Here is a 23,578-nt window from a genome sequence, read left to right as displayed (position 1 = left end):
TGCCGAGCAGGTGAAAGTGCTACGTACCTGGCGGCGGGGGCGATGACGGTGACAGCTTGCCGGGAAAAGGCGTCACTAACAGCAAAACACTCTTAGCAGAGTTGGTGGGTTCCTGCTCTTGTGCTGCGATAAAATCAGTAAACTACCTATAAAGGTGTCTGCTTTCCATAAGCAAGTTTTGTTGAGTTGGCTTTTGATCTCCAAACGCATTTTTTCTTTTTCTCTTGAACAACACATATTCTTAGATAAGTGGTTTAAGAACAGTATTTTATTGATTCACCAGTTGTTTGATAATAATCATTGGATTGCCTATTCTGATTTTTGCTTAAAATGTGATATTTCAGGAGTAAGAGAATATAAAATGGTGTGCGACTCTATCCCAGATGGTTTTATTTCCTTCATTAAAAGCAGTCACACCATTGCAGATACTTTCATATTAGATGGATTTTCATTATCTTTAAATGGAGTTAACATATTGAACAAGAGCTGAAATATTAATTTTATAAGACACTTTAGTTCATCATCAGTAGATGGATTGGGAGAGCATGGGGGGGTCATGAGGTCATTGGAAAGGGTTGTGTGGCACTCCTGCTATCTGCAAAGGGACGAAGGTCCAAGTCTTCAGAGTCCTGGTGCTCCCCGTTTGAGATGTGGACGCAATCCAGAGACCTGAGATGAAGACTGGACTCCTTTGGTATCTCTTTGGAGAATCCTTGGGTCCCGCTGGTTTGATTTGGTGTTGCTCATGGAGTCCCGAATGAGGCACATGACCTGCATTGTGAGAGAGCGTCAGTTACGGGACTACGGCCATGTTGCGAAATTACCCGAGGTTGATCCTCAACGTTGAGGACCCAAGTAGTTGGACCAGGCCAAGGGGACGCCCATGTAACACCTGGCTGTGGCAGATACGAGGGTCATTTCCAGAGGGTGGGACTGCCTGAGGGGTTGCTAACCAGGATCCCGAGGTGTTTCGTCATGTGGTGGGTTCAGCATCACGATGTCCCAGTGCAGGCCCCCCCAACCTGACCTGACCAGACCTTAAAAGTTCACAAAACCAACCCTCCTGTGATTTATCAATGGAGGGCTCAAGAAAGGGAAAACAGTCACTCAGTATGAACTTTTTCTTCTATGCTTTTTATAAATAACAAAATTACAGAATTGTTGTTTAAAATATTGCTGGCCTCCAACCCTATCGACGAATCAAAGGAATCGATTCACTTAAACGGGTAGTTTGAGAGAATCAACTCAGTAAAGGGAACAGAAATGCCCACGATCACTGATGAGACAATAAAGAAAGTAAAAGCCAAGTATGGTCAATGGCAAGGCCACAAGACCACCTCCAAAGTGCTTGAGGTTCCTGTGGCCATCAAGACAATTAAGGCTCCCTGTACTGTAGTCAGCATCCCCAACCGTGGACGATTAAAACTGACCTGAAAGTGGTGGGACGTTTTGTTGGATCAATGAAGAAAGAACCAAGGAAACCTTCAGAACAGATCCAAGCTGACCTTTAAAGCTGAAAGTACAACAGTCGTAAAAATCCATCGCTGAATAGCAGAAGAGCCATAAAGACCCCATTTCTAAACAGCCCAAGTGGAGTTCGCTCACAATGCATGTTGGGAGAGGGTCCTTTGAACTGAGTCAGTCGCGCCAATTTCGCTGTCACAGAAGACAAATCGAAGCTTCACCATCCTTGGTGAGAAACACAGAAGAGGCTCAATGAGGTTTAGGTTTGCTTCGCTGCCTCTGTGCAGGTCCTCATGGCGGCAGAGGAGGACTACAGCATTTTTGAGTGAAACGTACAGCCTGGTGTCAGAAAGCTGCATCTCGGTCACAGGTCACGGGTCCTCGAGCAGTCAAAAAAACAAGAAAGTAAGAATGGAGATGAAAACATTGGACTGCTCTGCTTGGGGTCCTGACCAGAACCTCATTGAACATCCATAGAAAGAGCTGAAAAAAATGGCAGCCATCAAACCTCAGAGAAGTGGAGCAGAGGGGGCCAAACCAGCGGCAGGGAAGCGCAGAAATGTCACTGAGAGCCACCAAAAGCGCCTGACGGCAGTGCCACTTTGATTTGTTTTATTCATTAAAATAATTCAATCATACATCAAAAGCAGAGCTTCTCTTCAGTTACATGTGAAGTAAAGAAAGATGGATAACAATCGGCTTCATTTCACTTCAGATAAAATTGCAATTTTTTTTTTTTTTAAAGTGGAAGGGTACTAATATTTTCAGTTTCATGTAAAGCCTGACATTTTAAATACAATAAAGCAGTCAAAAATAATGAGTGGAATAATAGGAAGTGGTGAATACAGTCCTTCATAAAAGAGATATCTATTAATGCCGTGGTTAAATAAAAAAATATAAACTATATATCAATAAATATAATAATTAAGGCGACGAGGATTTTGTTCCTTCAAGGCCCCCGATTTTCACCTACTGGTCCCGTCTCCCTTGCACCCCGTTCTTCTTGTATCACCCCCTACAGGCAGAACTTCTAGACCAGGGGTCCCCAACTCCGGTCCTGGAGGGCTGCAGTGGCTGCAGGTTTTCATTTTTTTCCTAATCAGTTTCCACTGCTAATCAACTTCTTTCCCCTTCATTTTAATAGCCCTGTTTTGAAGGATTCAGTCCTTTCTTGATTAAATAACAGAAATGAGACGTGAAACGAGCCAACAGATCACCAGCTAAATTGAGGCTTCAGACTTAAGCCAGTTTCACTCCCACCAGTTTCTTAACGAGAAGCCAGTTCTTGCTGTTAATTAATTAAACCCGTTATTTAATTCCACAGCTTGTTGCTGCTCTCATTCTGCCACAGCAGACATTTCCAAAACTGTTGATTTTCTGTTCTTTCTAAGACTATCGTCAACATGTTTTAGTGACCTGAGAGATCACATTTCTTTATTTTCAGATATTGTGTGACGGGCACAGGTGAGCTGGTCATGTGGCGGCTCGTTTTGTGTCGCATTATTGTCAGTCATCGCCCAACCCGCTATGTCCTAACACAGGGTCACGGGGGTCTGCTGGAGCCAATCCCAGCCAGCACAGGGTGCAAGGGGACCAGCCCACTGCAGGGCACAGCAAGCACACACACACCAGGGACAATTTAGGACCGCTAATCCACCTGACCTGCATGTCTTTGGACCATGGGAGGAAACCCACGCAGACACGGGGAGAACATGCAGACTCCACACTGCAAACCCAGGTCTCCTTACTGTGAGGCAGCAGCGCTACCACTGTGCCACCATGCCGCCCGTCTCGCTATTGTTTGGCTGCTAATTAAGGAAAAAGAGACAACAAAGGGTCCTGAGTCAAGTTAATTAAAACTAAAGCCAAACAAGTTAATTGGCAGCAAGAACCGGTCACTAATGAAGAAGACGGTTAGAATGAAAACCTGTAGCAGTCACTGTGGCCCTCCAGGCCCGGAGTTTGACACCCGTGTTCTAGACTAGTGTTTCCTAACCTCGGTCCGGGGGGCACACTGAGCTGCAGGTTTTTGTTCCAACCAGCTTCTGTTTTTAATTGGACTCACGGGCTAATTAAGTGATGTGTTATTTCCCAAGTTCTGTGTTTTGGGAACAATATAGAAATTAGAAAACTAAGTTTGGTAAAAAAATATATAGTGTATATATATTAATATTTATATGGGAATAATGTCTTTTTTCTTTTTAACAATATTTTCATCTCGATTTTCATTCTACGTTTCCAGGTGTTCTAATTGTTTAAATAATCTTTTATTTTCTAATTAGTGAGTTGGACGCTAAAGTAGTTGCGGCCTTTGATTATTCCGTGTTGTTTGCCTGGCTGTCATTAATAAGATACAATGAAGGGGGAAAGCTGCACAGAGAAAGAGCAAAATAGAATGAAATCAACAGAAGAGAGTCAAGCATTTAAATCAAATAGCAAAAGCAGAAATATTTCTAAATGTCTTATAAATGTAAAAATCAGTCTGCGGTACTTTACTGAATAATCGCAGCTAATTACATGAGCTCAGTGTTATCAGGTGTTGTCACTGATGAAGAAGATGGTTAGAATGAAAACCTGCAGCCACTGCGGCCCTCCAGGACCGGAGTTCGACACCCGTGCTCTAGACTCTCGTTTCTTGAAAAAGCACAAGGCTGCCATCGGTTTTGCTACATGTCCGAAGATTACAAATCGTAAATGTATGAATGCGGTGTGTGCCCAGCAGTGAATGTAGTGTCCAAATGATTCGCAGTGCCCCGAATAGTGTTCACATGCCAAGGGGAGGGCAGTGCCAGTGGGAGCCATAGCAGCGCGTGAAGAGCGACCAGGCTCATTCCAGGGCTATAGGGGACGAATTCTGAAGAAAGAATAAAAGAGCCGAGCCTTTACATGAGATGAAGAAGAGACCTGACTGAAGAATTTCAAATCATGGAGGGAATTAGTTCAGTGGATCGAGATGGTGACTTTAAAATGAGTTCATCAAGAACACAGGGCCACCGTTGGAAACTTGTGAAGGGTAAATGTCACACAAACATCGGGAATCATAAGCACTTGGAATAAGCGACCAAGTAGTGAGGTGGACAGTAAGACTTCAGGGACTCAAAACTCGACTTGATGTTTTTTTGAGAGGAGTTAAGTGGACCGGACTGGCGATTCTCGTCCAGCGTGTTCTAATGTGTGCCTTGGAGGTGCCTGAACTCTCCTTCTTCCACTGTAATGCAGTCTGCGTAGTTAAGCCACTGCTCTGCACAACATCCCAGCAGACCCTACAATAAACCTAACAACATGCTTGACAATAAGCCGACACGTGGATCACTTGCATAGACTCTTTAAATGCCCACATCATCTACAACTCTTTCCACACGAGACACCCTTTGGCACACTACATCATCTACCGAATCCTCTTCACCCAAAGCTGATGTTATCATTGGTTAGCAACTCAAGCCCTTTTGTTTGCCATATGAGAAGCACCCAGAATGATTTAGATGGTCGACGTTCATCATAAATAAAACACTTTTGCTCCACCAAATAATCTGGTTACCCTGCAGGACTACCAAAAAAAACCTACTACAACTCCACACCTGACAAATGGGAACACGATGTGGGGATCAATCTAGAAAGCAACCTAACCTCTCGCTTGCTCGCTCACTCTGACTTGTTTCCCCCAAGCGTCACAGTGCAAGTGGCCTGGGCTGAACGGCATCCTGCTCTCCTACTGAAGAACGAACTTCTTAACAAGGCTGTGCTGCAGGGACACGTAGCAGAAGTCCTTGAGGTTGTGACAGTTCTTCTCATTCGTGGCGCTCTTGACGTCTGTGAGCACATCCAGGAGATCTGCCTGCCTGAAAGAAAGGAGGAGACAGAAGGGAGCGTGTCAGTTTATCTTAAAGCTCTTCTCCAGTCCGCCTGGACTCGGCAGGCACCATGCTATCCCTGGCAGTCATCCTTGGGATCTCAACAGCTGACGTCTTTCCTATAAATGTAATAATCCATTGGGTATAAAAACTGGCCTATAAATGGGAGCCCACGGGCATGCAGAAGGGATCTGACATGAAATACGAGGGGCAGCCCACTGCCCAGAACTTTGCTTTACCTTTTCTGCCCTGAAATCAGTTCCGCTGATAAGGTACACAGGAACTCCGAGTGGTGACCTGGAATTTCCAGCGTGCGCGTGTCACACCTGCTGTAACTCCAGCATAGGTCAGCTTCAGTTAGGATGGGCTCCACTTCAGCAGCGTGCGAGTACCCATCCACCTCCAGATCGCCCGTGGACAGGGTGAAGTAACCGCCCGGCTGCTGAACGGCATAGTTCTGAATGAAGAAGAGCTTCGGCTTGGCCATCAGGAAGGGGCACTGCTTAGCTGAAAACAGCCTCCTGACATCTTCAAAATGCAAACCTGGACCCTCACTGTTGGTGGCAAGCATCCCCGAAGAGAAACCTCGACTGATAATGCAGCAGGCAAATGCATCGGCTTCCTTGTGCTCCTGCAGCCTCGCGGTCTCCGTCAGAGCCAGGTAGGTGTCCTGGAGGCCGAGCCACTTGTGAAGCACGACTCTGAAGTGAAGTTTCTCAAAGGTGTGGCGCAGTATATCTGAAAGATAAAGACAAAGCTATGAGCTGCGGGCACAGGCGTAACACTGTCAACATTATTGGGGCAGCTTAGCTATTAGCTGAACAAACTGGCTTGATGGACTGAATGGTTGGCCAAATTTCTTACGTTCTTATGTATGTCCTTTCATCTCGTGAAATAATCGCTCACAGCTGGCAGGCGGACTCTACCCGTGCAGTAAAGGCTGGCTCATCAGCTTTAAATGAATCTGTGACGATAAATCCTGTCCCATCACTCTCCCTGAACCCTCAAAGTAAAACAGTGACTTTCAAAATGTTCACGTTTTTGATCAAAATATATAAAGCTACCTTTAAATTGGTTTAAAAATAAACTGCTCAAAAATGTTTATAATGTGAGTATGGCATCAAGTTAATGACACTTGTGGGCTGTTGATCTGCTCAGCTAAGTAGCGGAGGGGCTTGGTCATCAGTTTCAGCTGCTTTGGTGCACTAGAGGGGGGTGACAATGAGATGACCCCCCAAAACAGGAATGAATGGTTTAACAGGTGGAGGGAGGACGCTGACATTTTTCCCTCCTCATCTGTTTTGTCTCTCATTTTGCCTTTGGCTACAGTCAGTGTCACTACTGGTGGCATGAGGCCATACCTGGACCCTACAGAGCTGGCACAGGTGGTCCAACTTCTCAAGGATGGCACATCAATACCATGTGCCATTGCCAGAAGGTTTGCTGTGTGTCTCCCAGCGCAGTCTCAAGGGTATGGAGGAGATTCCAGGAGACAGACAGGCAGGTGGTTCCTCTAGGAGAGCTGGACAGGGCACCTCGTAGAAGGTCCTTAACCCATCAGCAGGACCCACCGGTATCTGCTCCTTTGGGCAATGAGGAACACAATACAACACAATATAATATATTATTGTATAGCCCAAAATCACACAAGAAGTGCCGCAATGGGCTTTACCAGCCCCCCAGCCTTGACTCTCTAAGAAGACAAGAAAAACTCACAAAAAAAATGGAAGAAACCTCTGGAAAGGAAGTTCAAAGAGAGACCCCCTTACCTGGTAGGTTGGGTGTGCAGTGGGTGTCAAAAAGAAAAAGCGGGGTCAATACAATACGATACACAGAAGAGAACACAAGTCATCCTCAATCTATATATATAATTCACTAAGGCAAGACAACCATGAAAAGCACGCCGGAAGGGGCGTGGATTCACTAACCCGCCAACAAGTGAGACACCTATGGCGCACGCAGGAAGGAGCCACGCCCACCAACTCGGACACGACGACACAGAAAAAATGGCGTCATTTATATTTGTCTGTCGTAGAGGCCACCTGCAGTGCAGGTCAGGTTAATGTCATGTGCATGTCATGCACCTCCAAGCTACGTTGACTGTTCATAGAAGCATGTTTCTCACGGAGGTGAATCGCCATATGTAGCATGTGAAACGGTTTGCGAGGGGTATCCCATGGGATCCTTAAAACAATCCTTTACAACTGAGGTTAAAGCACAATAAAGTAAGCAGTCTTTAAAAACCGACTTTTCGGTTACGACGCACGACGCATGCAGCATAGCAAACTGTTTTACACGCTGCATACAGCAATTCGCATCCGCGACAAACCTGCATCTTCTTAGATGGTCCTGCAGGAACACCGAAGACGTTTTTCTGCCCACCAACACTCCTTTTTCACCGGCCGGCGTCTACCCTCGCTCTCTAGGCATTCACACTGCCTGCCCATTTGCCCGGACGCAAAAACTCACCGACTGCCGGCCAGATTATGCGGCGTATGGTACACCGCGGGTTGGCTAGTACAATATAAAAATAAAAATGTTACTGAGCAGAATTTAACAGTAGATGATATCCCATAATAGGATTTGGATTTGTAATGGATGAGCACTGGCAGAGCCTACAAAATGATCTCCAGCAGGCAGGTAGGCAGGCAGGCAGGCCACTGGTGTGAATGTCTCTGACCAAACAATCAGAAACAGACTCCATGAGGTTGGCCTGAGGACTCGACAATGTCCTCTAGTGGGCACCACGGAGCTCGATTGGCATTTGCCATAGAGTACCAGAATTGGCAGGTCCACCACTGGCACCCTGTGCTTTTCACATATGAGAGCAGGTTCACCCTGAGCACATGTGACAGACGTGAAAGGGTCTGGAGAAGCTGTGGAGAACGTTATGGTGCTTGTAACATCATTCAGTATGACCGGTTTGGTGGGCAGGTCAGTGATGATCAGGCTGGGGAGGCATATCCATGGAGGGACACACAGACCTGTACAGGCTAGACAACGGCACCGCAGGACTGCCATTAGGTATCGGGATGAACTCCTTGGACCCAATGTCAGACCCTATGCTGGTTCCTCCTGGTGCACGACAATGCCAGTCCTCATGTGGTGAGTTCATGGAGGATGACTCTGGGTGGGACATTATGTTTGGGTCCATCCGATGCCTCAGCCTGTCCAGGAGCTCAGTGCTGCCCTGGTCCAGATCTGGGAGGAGATCCCCCAGGACACCATCACACCATCCGTCGTGTCATTAAGACATTGTGAGATCATGGGGTGGGGTGGGGTAGGTGGGTCATACAAACTACTGAGTGCGATTTGGAGTTTCGGCCCGATGGACTCGCAAGCCAGCCGCTGTATTATTTTTTCCCTTTGATTTCCGGGGTGTCTGAGTTCAGCCCTCTCTCTGTTGGTTGATCCTTTCATTCCCATCTTTTCGTTCCTCACACATCACCATATCAGTCCATAGCAGTAGAGAGAGACAGCAGGAGTTTTTTTTTCCCCATTGAGATCTGATGGGTTTTCAAAGTGGGCCTTTAATTTTTTTGAGCAGTTTATAACCAAGACGTTACTAGCGTTGCACATGGTTATTACTGCTTCAAATGACAAATTTAGAATAATTATTCTCCATTTTCAGAAGCCATTCCTTCAGTGTTCCAATGGTTAAGTCCCTGAGCTCATCCTTAATTAATCAGGTTTAAATGTTAATTGGTTATTAGAGAAACCTTTGTCATTTGGGCAGCTCAAACCTGTCATTCTGCTCACAAACACAAGTCAATTGTCTTTTCTTGGGTTGTCCAGTGCTGACTTGGCTGATATTCGACTCTGGGTTCACAAATGGCCAAAATGAAACGGCTTTCTCAAACACACCCATCTATTGTCATTTAAGAAGATTAAGGTTACGCCACGTGACAGACTGCCAAGAAACTGAAAGCATCATACAAAGGTGTGCAATAGTGTCTGAGAGAAGTGGACAATCTCGACCTGACCAGGATAACAAAAGAAGTGGAAGAGCCAGAAGAACAACTGAACAAGAGAATTAAAAACATCAGAGTGTGGAGTTTGAGAAGCAGACGCCTTACAGTTCCTCACTTGGCTCTACACATCAAACATCAGCGTCTTCACCATTCAATGTGAACACGTCTTCCGATTTGGTCAGGGCACCCAGAGCTGTAAATCTGCACACAGCAGGCCGTCCACAAAGACACCAAGAGAACTCTGGGAACTATCAAGGATTCATAAGCTACAGTGGCTGGCATTGGAGAGACTGTGCAGATACCAACTGTGCCCTGACCCAGCCTGCCTGTAGCATGCAAAGAGTTACATCTCAGGATCTAGGAAGGAGAAAGCGGCCATTGTGACCAAGACACACTTCTCACTTCTGTACTTCCAGGTTCCTTAACCTCAGTAAAAAATGACAATAAAGCTCAACGTATTCTTACCTCCATCGATGCCAATGCTGTCTATTATCAGGCACACTCCAAGCGGACGCCTCAGCAGTTTGTAAATTCCTGGATTCTGAAACACATGAAAAAGCCCATCGTTAAGAGCAATGGAGTTACCTGCAGAGGCCACAACAGGAGAGCATTCACGCAGAAAAGCCCCCCGGTAGAACACACAGTGGGTGACAGTGTCATCTCTACAGGGACATGAATGACGGGAGTTTTTGTCATTTGGCATACAGCAACCAATTGATATAAAGCAATGGGAGTCTTCACAGCATGACACATCCTTCATTAATCTGAGGTCCACCTTATTGAGGTGTGACAAAAAAATCAGACAGCAACAACAAACAGAAAACTTCAAAAATTAAACTTCACGTTACCTGAGAGTGTGGAAATCCAGACTCCTCTACGGACATTTTTAGGTTCTCATTGTCTGAAATACATCAAAGTAAGTATATGAAGGAGTTCCAGTCCTGACCACTGACTGCTCCCAAGATGTGGTCTCAAGAAAACACAAAAAGTGCAAACCAGAAGTGTTATCTCAGATAAAGCTAAATCATTCTGAAAAGGCCAGAAAGAACTGAAACTTAGCCTGCCAGGCATGTCAGTGTGGAGATGGATGATGTTAACTGCGTGTCTCAAATCTCAGGGTGTCTTAATTTGGAAGCAATATGATACTAAAGATATATTTTACTAAATCATCATAAAGAAATAATGTACACTTGATAAAGTCAAAAAAATCAACCACAAATGGACACTGCATTCAAACACACTGGGCATCAGCCTTGTGTTACACCTTGGACTTTACCAGCCAGCAATTTGACATTTCCACTGTGGCACAGCAAGCTGCACATAATTACCACTTCAGATGTTATCTGGGTGTATCTGGCTGAACCTGCGGCATCGCTCCTCCTTACAAGACACGACACAGACAGATGGGCAGACAGACAGACAGACCTCGACTCAAAATGCAGCAAGCAAATACATCAGCTTCCCTGTGCTGCTGCAGCCTCGCAGTCTCCATCAGAGCCAGGTAGGTGTCATGGAGCCTGAGCCACTTATGAAGATAGATAGATAGATAGATAGATAGATAGATAGATAGATAGATAGATAGATATGAAAGGCACTATATAATAAATAGATAGATAGATAGATAGATAGATAGATAGATAGATATGAAAGGTACTATGTGATAGATAGATAGATAGATAGATATGAAAGGCACTATGTGATAGATAGATAGATAGATAGATAGATAGATAGATGTATCCTTTTTTACAGAAGCTTAAAGAATACATAAATAAATCAATAAATGTATTATGATGAACAACAACATCAACCTATGAAACAACAGCCTGCCTCTCAAAGACACAGCAGGATAACTAAAGAGTAGGACACCACCTGACTTGTCTCATGGTAGCCCGAGCCATCGCCGTCACAGTGAGGTGCACCGCCGTTGGTATGGAGGAGTCCAGTAAGATTTCTGTTGAATTATTTGTTGACTGTCACAGAGAGGATGTTCAGCTTTGTTCGTAATGGGCATCACTTTTGTCTTCATTCTCTCCTCCTCCTCCACCACTACCTCCAGCAGGTCCAGAGGGTATCCCATAACTGAGTCTGGCTTCTTGATCAGTTTGTTGTTTTGATGGGATTCTCTTTTGAACACACCAGACTTTTTATAGGATGTCACTGACCACATAGAAGGTCTACAGTCACCTCAAAAAAAAAAGAGTCTGCTCTGCCCTTCCTTCTCTTGTTCCTCTGTGTTACCGGACCAGTCCAGCCAGTCATTAATGTGGACCCCCTAAGTACTTGTAGCAGTGCACCACCTCCACATCGACTCCCTGAATAGTGACCAGACGTAGAGTCTCTTTGTTGTGGTGAAAGTTATTAAATAGTCCTTTGGTTTTGCTGACGTTAAACTGTAGGCAATTCTTTTTATGCCAAGAAACAAAACTTTTCCACCTGACTCTTCTCCTCCAACGTATCCCCTTTGTAAAGACACCTCAATACTGCAGAGTTATCAGAGGATGTCTGCTGTTATATTTACTGCACCGTCTGAAATGCACTGGGCAAACCGAAAAGGAGACAGGCCTGCTCTTTGTGTGCTCCAGTGTTGCTCACACAGTCATTGAGCCTCGCTAACTGGGGTCTGCCCGACAGATAGTCCATCATCAGGACCTGCATTACCACTAAGCTTACTAAGCGTAACAGAGATGGCTGGATGGCACTGGAGACACTGGAGAACCCCAAAACATGATCCTCACATTGTGGCCAGCTTTGTCCAGGTAGAGGTGAGCCTTATGGAGCAGAGAGATCACATCGTATGCAGGGAGCACTTGCCATATTTTATAGCGGTCCATGATCTTGTTCATATTTCTGGTGCAGATTAAAGGATATTTCCTTGCATAGACATAGAAGTAATTCACCTTTCTCCTCTGGTCGACTCGCTCCAGTGAGTTTAGACGTATAATAATAATGAATTGTACGGGAATACTATGAAGGTACTCATCAGTTTCCTGTTTTAGCTGTGTCTGCATTTCATACTGCGATGGCCATGTCTCTCTGTTTGTCTGTCCGTCTGCATAAAACAACTTGGCTCCCGGTGGTCTGATTTTATTACCATCAGGCACTGCTATTCTTCTAGGAAATCAGTGAGAAAGGTACATGTCTGTTGAAAACAGTTCTCTGTACACATTTCTAAATTTCAAAATGTCCCATTGAAAAGCACTGGAGAATTTGCAGACTTGTCTGTTTTAAAACAGAGAAACTTCAGCTGCAAATAAGTTTACTGTTTCATCAGTTTTAAAAAGTTATTTTGAAAATACGTAGGATTAGCGACTACTTGCCACTCACCCCATGTCCCAAAAGGTGTGCAGCCTGCTCCTACTGGAGATCGCGGGTCACTGCCAGCTCCGTGTGCCTAAAACAAAAGAACGTCAGCGGTGATCAGTCCATTAGGGTGTTACACAATGGCTCTGTCACGGAGCACACCATCAGCCGTGTCTTTACAGCGCATCTGAAATACTGTAGTCATATAAAAGTGCCGGCTGTGTGGCAGAATGGCCGAGGAACTCGACTCTTAACATAAGGATGCCAGCTTGTTTTCCACCTCTAGCACACCGTGAACAAGGTAATCAACAGAGCTGTGCTGCAGTTCAAGAAAAATCGTTAATCAGAAAAGTGTGCTAAATGTAACCGAAGCAGGCTACTGAGACCAACAGAGCAAGTGAATTCACATTCCACTATCCTTCCATTTTCTAGACTCACATAATCCAGTAAAGGCTTACAGAGAGATGGAGCTTAGCTTCAAAACAGAGAACCACACAGCCGAATTAACACTTACTGAGATCAGGAGAAAAGACAGAGGCAGGCATGACACCAGCAAAAATACCAACGGGAACACCAGCTCAGTGCAGTCCATAAGCTGGAGAACATGGCAGAAAATGACTTATGCGCCACAGATAATGAGAGAAAGATGCATTCTTATATGTGAAAGTGCAGCACTTTAAACAATAATAATAAGAATTCTTTCCATTTATATAGCGCTTTTCTCACTACTCAAAGCGCTCAGCAATTGCAGGTTAAGGGCCTTGCTCAAGGGCCCAACTGAGCAGAGTCCCCTTTGGCATTTACGGGATTTGAACCAGCAACCTTCCGATTGCCAGTGCAGATCTCTAGCCTCAGAGCCGCCACTGTACCCCAAAAAGGGGTCTTAAATAGAAAAGCGGAAAGAGAACAGAGATAGGAGGCAGAAAATGAGCTGCAACAGTAAGGTGGAGGACCAACACTGGCAACCATCAAGGCAGAGAATATGTGGGCACTGGACTAACACCTTTACCCATAAGCCCCTGTGCCCAACCGTAATCATCAGCAGCTCATACTTACCTGTGGAATATACTGGGATTTTTGTTTCGGATAGGACACGGCACCACCTGCACGATGGATTTGCTCTGCAACGCAAGCACAAAAATACACGACTGTCTGTATGAAAACCATTCCTGAATAGAGATTACGCAACAAGAGCAAAAAAACAAAAACTAACCATTTGATATTTTTAAGATTTCAAAAAATAACACAGCATTTACTGATAATGGCGGTCTTAACTATGATAAGCAACATCTAAGAAGCATTAAAAGTTCACTTGTAGTAGTCTGTGCTTCAATAGTGTCTGCATGGCTGTAAGCGATCTTTTAGGCAGAGGGATGTAGGAAAACACGAGGAAGCAAACACCAGAACTGAAGGAAACGAAGGAGGAGAGTGGGAGAAGACGATATGCCGGGGCTCTGAATGAGGATTCAGACAGCAGGAAGTGTCAAAGAAAAGTGATGAAGAACGTCAGAGAACAACCAAAGATGTCTGCAGTGTCACAATGCTGAAGATGAGATGGCAACTGAAGAAAACTGAACAGACAGATATGCTATCGGTGAGAAGTTTTTCCAGTTTCTATTGAAATGTAAGCAGTTCAAGTACAAATGTTACAAAGGTAAAGCCTTGAATTTGACGAAGTTAAAAAAAAAAAGGTTTAGGTTACCAAAAACTAAAAAATAAAATAATTTGTAGAGTTATACAAAAACTTTTTCAGATCAGGGAACAAGTAATGGGCTAACAATGGGATTGTAGCTCATAAAGCAAACAATTCCTGTAGGTGTGCTGACTTTTGTTGATTACTTACAGGTCCTCTGTGTGTATAAAAGCAGAGTTGTAACACACCGTGCTGCTTCACACGATTTGGACATTATTTCTGAATACTGATATCACAATGGCGAGTAAACAGCCGTAATCGAAAAGTTTTAATTGGTAGAGTAGATACAGTGTCTCTAAAAAGTCTTCACCCCCCTGGCCATTTTCACGTTATTGTTATACAACGTTACATGGCTTTTATGACACTCATCAACAGAAAAACTCTCTTTAATTAATGTCAGAGTGAAAACATATCTCTGTATACTTTATATTCTTTATTTATTTTAACTTTATTTACACTAAAGGGAGTGGAAGACAACAAAGTCAGGAGGTGAGAGACAAATCAATAATGAAGAAAAACAAAAGTTAAGAAAAGCAGTTGCAAGAGCACAATAAAGTATAAAAGGGTGACAGGGCAGATCCGAGCAACTAGAGGCCAGTAAGCTTAACGGGCATCACAGGAAAATTAATGGAAGGAATTATTAAGGAGAAGATTGAGCAACACCTGGCAAGGACAGGACAGTCAGTGGGGGTCAGAAGAGGGAGGTCGTGTTTCACTAACAGGCTGGAATTCTATGTGGAGGAAACAAAAGGATACAACCAGAGTGGAGGAGATGAGATTAGTGATGAGGACTTTCAGAAAACATTTGATAAGGTGCCACATGAGAGGGTGGGCATCAAATTAAAAGAAGTGGCAGGTCAGGGTGTTGTTTTTAGATGGGTGAAGAATTGGCTCAGACACAGGAAGCAGAGGGTGATGGGGTGAGGAACCTCATCAGAATTGGCCGATGTTAAGAGTGGTGACCAGCAGGGGGCAGTGCTGGAGCCGCTGCTATTTTTAATATCTATAAATGATTTAGATAGGAATATAAGTAACAAGCTGGTTAAGTTTGCAGATGATACCAAGATAGGTGGATTAGCAGATAATTTGGAATCCGTTACATCATCACAGAAGGACTTGGACAGCAGACAGACTTGGGAAGATTTGTGGCAAATGAAATTTAATGTTTAATTTAATTACACATAGGAAGTCAAAATGTGAGGTTTGAATACACAATGGGAGGTCTGAAAATCAAGAGTCCACCTTAGAAGGATTTAGGAGTCATAGTGGACTCTAAGCTATCAACTGCCAGACAGTGTTCAGAAGCCATTAAGAAGGCTAACAGAGTGTCAGGTTATATAGCGCCTTGATGTGTGGAGTACAAGTCACAGGAGGTTCTGCTCAGTCTTTATAACACACTGGTGAGGCCTCATCTGGAGTCCTGGGTGCAGTTTGGGTCTCCATAAAGACACAGCAGCACAAGAGAAGATCCAGAAAAGAGCGACCAGGCTGATTCAGGGCTACAGGGGGTCAGTGATGAGGAAAGATTAAAAGAGCTGAGCCTTTACAGTTTAAGATAAAGAAGATTAAGAGGTGACATGACTGAAGTGTTTAAAATTATGAAGGGAATTAATCCAGTGGATCGAGACGGTGAGTTTAAAATGAGTTTATCAAAAACACAGGGACACAGTTGGAAACTTGTGAAGGGTAAATTTTGCACAAACATTAGGAAGTTTTTCTTTACACAAAGAACGACAGAAACATGGAATAAACAACCAAGTAGTGTGGTACACAGTAAGACGTTAGGGACTTTCAGAACTCGACTTGATGTTTTTTGGACGAAATAAGTGGATAGGACTGGCGAGCTTTCTTGGGCTGAATGGCCTGTCCTCATCTAAATTGTTCTAATGTTCTCATTTGGAAAGTTAGAAGAGAGGAGTTAAGATAAAGACAGATAAAGAAAGCCGGGATGAAACAGGTGTGAAATGATGGAAAACTGCGGACAGATGCGCCATTGCTGATAGTAACGGGATTTAAGGATACCTTGAAGACGTATACAGAGACACCAAGTGTGGGGTGCCTGGCTAACCTGGATAAACCCAGAGGAGGAGTCGTGTTTAGACGTTTGTTTGCTTTTTCTAGCATTTCTCTCGGTCTAATCATTGACTTCACAGTCTGGCTGTTCAGAATTAAATTTTGTCAACTGCATTGCAAAAAACTATGGACTATAAATAAATAAATGTACAGCAACACTACAGGACTAGCTATTAAGGGAAACAAGGCAGGACGAGCTGACACTTTACTCAGACTGAGACTGTACCATTTTGCTTGTACTTGAGCACTTTCTTTGCCAGATCCATTCGGTGTATCTTTTGTAAGCTGCCTTCGATTAGTTCCAGCTGCTCAGCAGAGACCTTGCCACACTTCTCAAGTTCGATCACCAAATCCAGGAAACTCTGTTGAAACAGAGAACAAGAAGTTGTGAACAGGAGTTTCAGACATGGCGAAAGGAGGATGTGAGGCCTTTGAAATGAATGACCAAGCAGGCCTTTCTTAATGTAGCCTCACCTCAGGCAGCCAGTCCATAACTACTACCTGCAGGCTTCAACCTGAGAAGGCCCAAAATGGGGAACTGGCTTCAACACTTCAAAATATTTAAAATGTCTTACAAGGTAGAGAAAACACAAGCAAAATTACCCCTTTTATTGGCTAACTAAAAAAATTACAATATGCAAGCTTTCAAGGCAACTCAAAAGAGAGAGAAAACCATAAAAGTCTGTCTTGTCAAGACGATCCAAATCTTTACAAATTGTGGCTTTATTAACAAACAGAAATAAAAAAGACACAAAAAAGTATAAAAGGATACGTCTAAAAACAATCTGAAAGCAAAATACAAAGACATAAGCAAATAAATTACACAAAAATAGAGAAGTCAAAGAAAAAGCAACGCTCATGAAACAACTCCTTACTGTTATGATTTAAGGCTCAAAGTGGAAAGGAAACTGTTAATGAATCCTGTCTCAAAAACCAACACTATTATTTAAATGAATGCGCTATTGAAACCTTAAGACAGAATTTCAAGACGACTCAATGCGAAGACAGTTAACCAAACCCAATGGACACAGCAGCAGACACCACTCAGGGTCCGTCCCCAGCCTACAAAGAAAGTCCCCTCACCGGCGGATTCCAATGCACTCTGCTGGATTTTGCTGGTTCTTGTGAGTATTGCTGTCCTCTTTGTATTTTTGCTCAGTTTCTCGATTTTTTGGTCCTGTTTCTTTGATTATTCTTCTGGATTTCAATTTAGAACTTGGTTGCTCGTTTGAACCCTTTTTTGTTGTTTTCCTTTCTACAGCCGTGGCCAAACGTTTTGAGAATGACCCAAGTGTCGGTTTTCACAAAGTCTGCTGCTTCAGCATCTTTAGATCTTTCTGTCAGATGTTTCTATGGTACACTGAAGTAGAATTACAAGCAGTTCAGAAGTTTCAAAGGCTTTGATTGACAATGACATGAAGTTTATGCAAAGAGTCAAGTCAAGCAGTGTTGGCCCTTCTTTCTTTTTTAAGACCCCGCCCTGCAACTCACCCCAGCAGGCTGTCTGTCAATCAACTTCTGGGCCAAATCCTGACTGATGGCAGCTGCCCATTCTTGCATAATCAGAATTGGTGGGTTTTTCGTTTGTCCACCCGCCTCTTGACCACAAGTTCTCAATGGGATTAAGGTCTGGGGAGTTTCCTGGCCATGGACCCAAACTGTCGATGTTTTGTTCCCCAAGCCACTTAGTTCTCACTTTTGCCTAATGGCCTGGTGCTCCATCATGTTGGTTACCAGACTGTTCTTGGATGGTTGGGAGAAGTTGCTCTCAGATGTTTTGGTCCCGTTCTTTATTCACGGCTGTGTTCTCAGGCCAAATTGTGAGTAAGCCCTGTACTCCCATGGCTGAGTAGCAACCCCACGTGACATGAGTGGTCTCAGGATGCTTTACTGTTGGCATGACACAGGACTGATGGTAGCGCTGCTCAGGACACCTCAAACAATCAGAAAGAGGATTCATCATAGAAAAGCTTGACCCCAGCAGTCCTCAGCAGTCCAATCCCAGAATTTCAGTCTGTCCCTGATGTTTTTCTTGGCTTCTTTGCTGCCCTTCTTGACACCCACCAGGACATCCTCCAAAAGTCTTCACCTCACTCACACCTGCCTGCTGCCATTCCTAACCCAGCTCTGCCCTAGTGGTGCCCGCAGCCGACTCAACTTTGGGAGACGGTCCTGGCGCTTGCTGGACTTTGTTGGGCACCCTGAAGCCTTCTTCACAACAGCAGTAAAAATGGGTTTTTTGGGATGAAGTTCAGAAAATTCTGCAGTAGATTCAAATGGCAATCATAAAAACTGAGGTCGCAAACTTTGTGAAAATTAATATTTGTGTCATTCTCAAAACTTTTGGCCACGACTGTATTTAATAAATCCCCTTTATTAAACATTTTTTGTGGTCTTGCTCTACACAAGCCAGGGGTTGAGAGTGATCCCCTCCCTTGCTGAGTGTGTTTCAGGACTTTATAAAATATATTTTTGAACTTTCAGAGAGAAGCACATTGTTGCAAGATGCAAAAGAGGAAGCTGGGCCGCCTTTTGGTGCACCTCCTTTGGGCAGGCTGGTGGGATTCCGGCATTACTTCTCTGGGTGTCTTTGAAGGTCTCACACGACCCTGTCCACTTGTGATATAATAAACCAGTAAAGTAGAGTACATAAAACTTAACTGTCAAAGGTGGCCCTACACTAAGATGATACCAGCAGTTCAACTAAACCTCAGCTAGCTGACAGTTCAGAGGGTCAGCGTAGCTGTAGATTTGAAATGAGAGGAGGAGGCAGAAATCCTTTGCAGTCCCAGACTTCTAGGTTTTTAAAAATAATTCCCACATTCACCAAAGACCTGCAGCATTCAGAATTTCACAAATGAAAAAGTGTGTACACTGCAAGCTTTTCCAAGCGGTGTGTAGATCCACCTTAGTAAATCGAGCGTGGATCTTCTGAGCTGTTCCTTATCGGTGAATTGAGCGTGGTTGAGTTTGGAGTCTCCTGTTGGTGAATCAGACACAATCGTCAGAGCAGGGATGGGAGTCGAGTGTAATCATTGGAGCGATGACCCACCATGACACACGATAGATAGATAGATAGATAGATAGATAGATAGATAGATAGATAGATAGATAGATAGATAGATAGATAGATAGATAGATAGATAGATAGATAGATAGGAAAGGCACTATATACAGTAATAGATAGATAGATAGATAGATAGATAGATAGATAGATAGATAGATAGATAGATAGATAGATAGATAGATAGATAGGAAAGGCACTATATACAGTAATAGATAGATAGATAGATAGATAGATAGATAGATAGATAGATAGATAGATAGATAGATAGGAAAGGCACTATATACAGTAATAGATAGATAGATAGATAGATAGATAGATAGATAGATAGATAGATAGATAGATAGATAGGAAAGGCACTATATACAGTAATAGATAGATAGATAGATAGATAGATAGATAGATAGATAGATAGATAGATAGATAGATAGGAAAGGCACTATATACAGTGATAGATAGATAGATAGATAGATAGATAGATAGATAGATAGATAGATAGATAGATAGATATGAAAGGCACTATATAATAGATAGATAGATAGATAGATAGATAGATAGATAGATAGATAGATAGATAGATAGATAGATAGGAAAGGCACTATATACAGTAATAGAAAAATAGATAGATAGATAGATAGATAGATAGGAAAGGCACTATATACAGTAATAGATAGAACCACCAGCAGCCCAGTGGCTGAGAAACGTGGCTTATTTCCATATAAATGATTTTGAAGATTCATTTATTTTGAACTTTCATTAGAATTAAGAGCTAAAATGTATACTTTTCATTTGTTTAAAGTCAGTGAAATGGTCGAAAAATATCAAAAAATAATGCTTGTGTGCAAACATCTCCCACAAATTGAGTAAATGTTCAAAACATGACGCATTCTCAACTCCTCTATGTGCTCAATCCAATGAAATGATGTGTGTTACCGCTGCCCAAACTACACATGTAATATACCATATTTACTCGCGTATAAATCAGGTCTTGAAATCTGAAAAATTGATCATAAAATCAGACCCGACTTATACGCCCTTTCAAAAATACGACACTTCAATTTTTTTTCCACCCTTCTTGCCTCCTCCTCTTGCTCACTTTTTGCATCAGTTTCTCAAACACATCGAATTTTGTGCCAGCAGTGCAGTTACCAATTTCTTTCGCTACTTCAACAACTTTTCATTTCAAACCAGCTTCATATTTTCTTCTGATCGTAGATAAGAGATGTTCTTACTATAAAGGTGTATGAGGGTGTGAGATACAAAAAAACACAGATCAGTGCAAACATCACTTCAGAATAGTTTGGGTGTTACCATGTGGTCACATAGGCACAATACATAGAAAACAAAAGGCCGTGTGCTCCATGGTTACTCTCTCAGGTGAGCGTTAGCATATCGTAATCTCTTGGACCAATAGAATGAATTTTCTTTACAAGCAACATTATAAAATACCAGAAATTATAAGGTAAAATCAAGGCCCGACTTATCCGCAAGTATATACGGTAATCTGACTGGTTTGGCTGTTCTTTTTTATTTCGTCTAGACCAATGTATATTAATGCTATGTGCACAGTTTAATAAAATAGTAAGAATAAAATTAAACAGCAGTAGAAATCAACCAAGAAACAGTTTGTGCAGATTCTTCTTTTGAAACAACTTTCAAATTATACAGCCTCGAATAAAAATGGTTTAACACCAAAGACGATTGGCTTGCAAACAATCGTAACTTTTCCGTATGAGACGTGCCCACCTTAGTTTGACTCAGCCGTCCTCGTGGCAGGGAGTCCGTCAGCAGGAATATGAGCGATTGTAAGTCTCCTCTGTCAAGCTCTTCACTGATATCAGCCATCAAGACCCTGTGTACGCAACACAGAAAAGGGTTTATACACTTTTGACTGTTGAAGTGACCACCGTGACCCCCAACACACCCCTGAACGTGAAAAATTCAAGTTTGGGGTTATTGTCAGGTGCAGAAAGTATTCAGTTCTGCTGTTCTGAGGAGACAAACAATAGGAACAAAGACACTCAAAGACACACAAATAGAAGTAGCATGCATCATACACACACATACACACTGATTGGCCAAAACATTCTGAGCACTCGCATATAAAGTGAAGGATGTCAACGGTGAAGGTCTAGGATATATTAGATAGTAAGGGCACATTGGGAACTTGTAGGCAGGTAGAAGGACTGGAGTGATTTTGATAAGGGCTAAGTCGTTATGTCAAGGCAACTGGGTCAGGGCATTCCTGAAACGGCAAAGCTCAACGTCGTGGTACCTGCCTGAGGGGGTAAGAATCACAAACTGCCAACAGGGTGTTGGACACTCAAAACTCATCAAAGGTTATCTGTCCGGTAAGGGCTACTGTGGCACACATTGTTACTGCGCTGGTTACAACATCAAGTACATCAAACCCTGCTGCGTATGGGACTGCCAGTCAGAGTGCCAGGCTAACCCTGTCCTCCATCTAAAGTGCCTACAATGGTCGTTGCTGTTACACTGCTAAAAACACATTATTTTAACATGGCTTTCTCATGGCTTCATTTTAGTGTAACCCTGATATTCTGTATATGCATTGAATTATAATTATCATTCCTGGTGGCTTCACGATCCGTACTAACCCCTACTTCCTCTGCTGCTCTTTTCCTGGTTTTTTGTGGTGTTGATCTGTGCCACCACCACCTGATCAGGACACCGTGCTGTTCCTCCATTGATGGATTGAAGGCCAGAGGTCCACATGACCATCATCATCAAGTTCTTCCACGTGGAGCCTGAAAACCATGAGGACTGATTGAGATCATTGATGTTTGAGGAGGCTGGGTGGTCTTGTGGCCTCGGACCCCCAGCAGATTTTGTTTTTTTCTCCAGTCATCTGGAGTTTTTTTTCCTGTTTTTTCTGTCCTCCCTGGCCATCGGACCTTACTTTATTTCTATGCTAATTAGTATTACCTAATTTTATTTTTATATATTTTTTCTGTTCCTTCATCCTGTAAAGCACTTTGAGCTCCGTCATTTGTACGAAAATATGCGATTGAAATAAATGCTGTTGTTGTCATCTTGATCAATGGAAGAAGGCTGCCTGGTCCAGTGAATCCCGTTTCTTGTTGTATCATGTTGACCGCCGGATTCGTGTGCATTGCTTACCTGGGGACGAGATGGCACCAGGATGCACTGTGGGAACAAGACAAGCCGGTGGTGGGAGATAATGTTGTGCTAAGAAACCCTGGGTCAGTACATTCACGTGGGCGTTATTTTGACAAGGACCACCTAACTCAACATCGTCACAGACCAGGCGCACCCACCCCGTCATGGCAACGATATTAAGCATTTACTCAGGTCTCTATAGCTCTGTGGGTGGGGGATTTGAAGATTATGAAGAAAAGTACAACATGCACCACAAATGAACCATATAGAGTGGCCCAGATCTATTTTTCTACAATTGATCGCCTACTAAACCAGGTAACTCAAAGGAATGCCTCCTAAGTACTTCCAGTAAAACCTGTGAGGCTATCGCTGTATTTTTCAATCAAAAAATTAATGATATTAGAAATAACATAGTATATCCCTCCAACACTAAGGATCCTCCTAAACCCCAGCATCCTGTTATAAAAAAATTAAACTCTTTCACTAGGATAGATTTACCTGATTTACAAAAAATAATCTCTCAATTAAAATCCTCCACCTGCGTCCTTGACCCGATACCAACAAGGTTTTTCAAAGAAGTATCGGGCGTGCTAATTGATAATGTTCTTGACATAGTAAATTCGTCATTAGATATGGGGGTCTTCCCAGACTCTCTTAAGACTGCTGTAGTTAAACCCCTACTTAAGAAACATAATCTTGACCCTCGCTCTTGAAAATTTTAGACCCATCTCTAACCTGCCTTTCTTAAGTAAAGTTCTGGAGGAGGCAGTCATTATGCAGTTAAATGACCACCTAAATAAACATGCTATTCTTGATAAATTTCAGTCGGGTTTTAGAACAAATCACAGCACAGAAACTGCACTCGTTAAAGTAGTAAATGACTTGCGGGTCAATGCAGACAGAGGCCATTTATCTGTTCTCATCCTCTTAGATCTGAGTGCTGCATTTGACACCATTGATCATAATATTCTTAGAAATCGCCTTAGTCAATGGGTGGGCCTCTCTGGCAGGGTCTTAAATT

The 23,578-nt window shown here is 43.2% G+C and overlaps 1 protein-coding gene across 1 annotated transcript in view; it reads right to left on the bottom strand.

Moving 5' to 3' along the window:
- Positions 1 to 4,919: 4,919 nt before the first annotated feature.
- The window catches only part of LOC120531923 (CASP8 and FADD-like apoptosis regulator), a 36,332-nt gene continuing 17,673 nt past the window's right edge, over positions 4,920 to 23,578 (bottom strand). The window contains exons 3-10 of the mRNA XM_039757785.1: positions 21,163 to 21,268; positions 16,579 to 16,714; positions 13,643 to 13,707; positions 12,611 to 12,677; positions 10,135 to 10,187; positions 9,752 to 9,827; positions 5,555 to 6,053; positions 4,920 to 5,303 (exon numbers count right to left, since the gene is read on the bottom strand). Coding sequence (XP_039613719.1) covers positions 5,174 to 5,303; positions 5,555 to 6,053; positions 9,752 to 9,827; positions 10,135 to 10,187; positions 12,611 to 12,677; positions 13,643 to 13,707; positions 16,579 to 16,714; positions 21,163 to 21,268 — 1,132 coding nt within the window. The 3' untranslated portion in view covers positions 4,920 to 5,173. The remainder of the gene's footprint in view (positions 5,304 to 5,554; positions 6,054 to 9,751; positions 9,828 to 10,134; positions 10,188 to 12,610; positions 12,678 to 13,642; positions 13,708 to 16,578; positions 16,715 to 21,162; positions 21,269 to 23,578) is intronic.

Source organism: Polypterus senegalus, chromosome 6 (assembly GCF_016835505.1).
Source record: "Polypterus senegalus isolate Bchr_013 chromosome 6, ASM1683550v1, whole genome shotgun sequence".
Classification (NCBI taxonomy): domain Eukaryota; kingdom Metazoa; phylum Chordata; class Cladistia; order Polypteriformes; family Polypteridae; genus Polypterus; species Polypterus senegalus.
This window is presented reverse-complemented; position numbering and strand designations above follow the sequence as displayed.